Genomic DNA, 1,984 nt, shown 5'->3' on the forward strand with positions numbered 1-1,984 from the left:
AAGAGATCGATAAAAATAACACAATAGAGCTGACATATAAATTGAACAAAACCACTCCCCATTTCATTAGATATATTTGTTTCATATTTATCAATCTCTTAGGCACTGAATTAGAAGTAGTAGAGACAAGAAATAAAGTAATAGCTCTTTCAAAATAACGCTTTTTGAGTAAAGAGTTTTTATAAAGTCTTAATCAATTATTAAAACAATAATTTTAAGATTTTGAGTTCTTCCATGAGAAATAATCATTAAAAAATGAAAAGAAGAGTAAATACTTAATTATATCTAAAGTCTATCCTTTATAACTAGTTATTAAAATTAATAAAAGGTTTCATTGTTTTAGTTAATACTCAAATAAAAAACTCTTTAATTCAGTTTATTGGTTGAGGTAAAGAAGATTATAATTATTATCTATTCCTAAATAATTAAATTTAAAATCCCTTCTTCATAAATACCTTTGAATAAAATTCTCTTAGGTTTTCTATAAGTAACAATATTTAACTTATTTGTTATTGTTTGACATTAGTTAAGGTTTATATTTATTCAAATAATATTAAAATAAGTAGTAATTTCTAATATATATAATATCAAACAATATCTTCATTAGTGCATATATAGAATATATTTTATTTACTTTATTACTCATCTTTTCTTTTTTCTTTTAAAATTCAAACTAATCCCTTAGCATGCAATAAAAATTAACTAATCAACTTTTCTCTTGGTTGAATGACAGAAAAGCCATTTAACAATACTAAGAAAGGAGATAGCTAAAAACACAAGGACAAAAATAAGTATGAAGAAAATCACTTGTGTTGGTAAGATTCCAATTAAGGTGTCAATAACTAAACATGAAAACTCAGTACAGTCCCAACTTGTTGTTTCAGCTTCTTTGTCAAACTTCTGGTAAGACTCTTTAAATGGCTTTCTTAGTCCCATTAATTCCATAACTCTAATTGCAATATCTGGTCTATCAGTCATAACTCCTTGGCACCCATTAGAAAGACAATTTGCAATATCGTAACCATTGTTAATAGTGAATAATACCAATTTTACTCCAAGTTCTTTTGCAATAACCTGAAATTTTTTATCATTAAAATTAACACCTCCAACAGAAGTAAATGGGGCTTGAATAATATGAGCTTTAAGTGGGAAGAAATGGTAGTACAACCGAGGTATACCTAGACTAACTGATGCCATTAATTGAATAACTTCATGTTCACTAGCAACTGTACAAAATTCATTGTTTGTAAGTAATCTAAAACGTTCAATAACCTTATGCCATCCTGAAGAGAAACAAATGAACTCTTTTGCTTTTGGCATTGTTTTTAAATGTTGTACAAGAACATCAGCAACTTTTGGATCTTCATTTTTCATTTCAATACTAAACTTTAATCCTGAATTAATAAATGACTCATAAACATTTTGAAGAGAAGGGATTTTAAGTCCTTTTCCTCTAAATGGGAAAGTTTTTCCATCTGGAGAATACCTATATCCTGCATCAAGTTGTTGAATCTCACTAAGTGTATAATCACTGGCATTACCTTTTCCATTTGTGGTACGATCCAAAAAATCATCATGGATAATAATAAAATTATTATCAGCTGTCATCTGGATATCAGTCTCAATCATATCAACATTAAACCGTTCGTGTGAATCTTTCATTGCCTCAATAGTATTTTCTGGATAATAGTAAACACCACCACGATGAGAAACAAGTAGTCTCCCTTTAGGTAAATGTACTGGATTTGGTTTTGTTGCTTTTAATGGTGGAAGGTACCAATTTAATGATAAAATAATTATCATTAAACATAAGGATATTGTTATAGAATGACAACAAACTCCCATTCTTATTGTTTATATTAAATAAAAAATAGATTATTTCATACAAATATCAAACTATAAATTATTATTATAATATTATTTATATTTAATGAAAAACTATTGGTACAAAAGAAAAAAATCATATTTAACTGAGAAAAGATTA

The 1,984-nt window shown here is 26.8% G+C and overlaps 1 protein-coding gene across 1 annotated transcript, besides 2 other annotated features; it reads right to left on the reverse strand.

Annotated features, from left to right (window-relative positions):
- Nucleotides 1-532: 532 nt before the first annotated feature.
- Nucleotides 533-588: a sequence feature (AT_rich).
- A 114-nt stretch (nucleotides 589-702) lies between these two features.
- EDI_081550 (glycerophosphoryl diester phosphodiesterase, putative) lies at nucleotides 703-1,845 on the reverse strand (the record flags this gene model as incomplete). The annotated part of the gene is made up of 1 exon (XM_001741884.1): nucleotides 703-1,845. The coding sequence occupies one exon, from the start codon at nucleotides 1,843-1,845 to the stop codon at nucleotides 703-705; it is 1,143 nt and encodes a 380-aa protein (XP_001741936.1).
- Nucleotides 1,846-1,853: 8 nt separating this feature from the next.
- Nucleotides 1,854-1,932: a sequence feature (AT_rich).
- Nucleotides 1,933-1,984: the final 52 nt, after the last annotated feature.

The sequence above is a fragment of the Entamoeba dispar genome, genomic scaffold, assembly GCF_000209125.1.
Source record: "Entamoeba dispar SAW760 scf_1105229464155 genomic scaffold, whole genome shotgun sequence".
NCBI classification, from domain to species: domain Eukaryota; phylum Evosea; order Mastigamoebida; family Endamoebidae; genus Entamoeba; species Entamoeba dispar.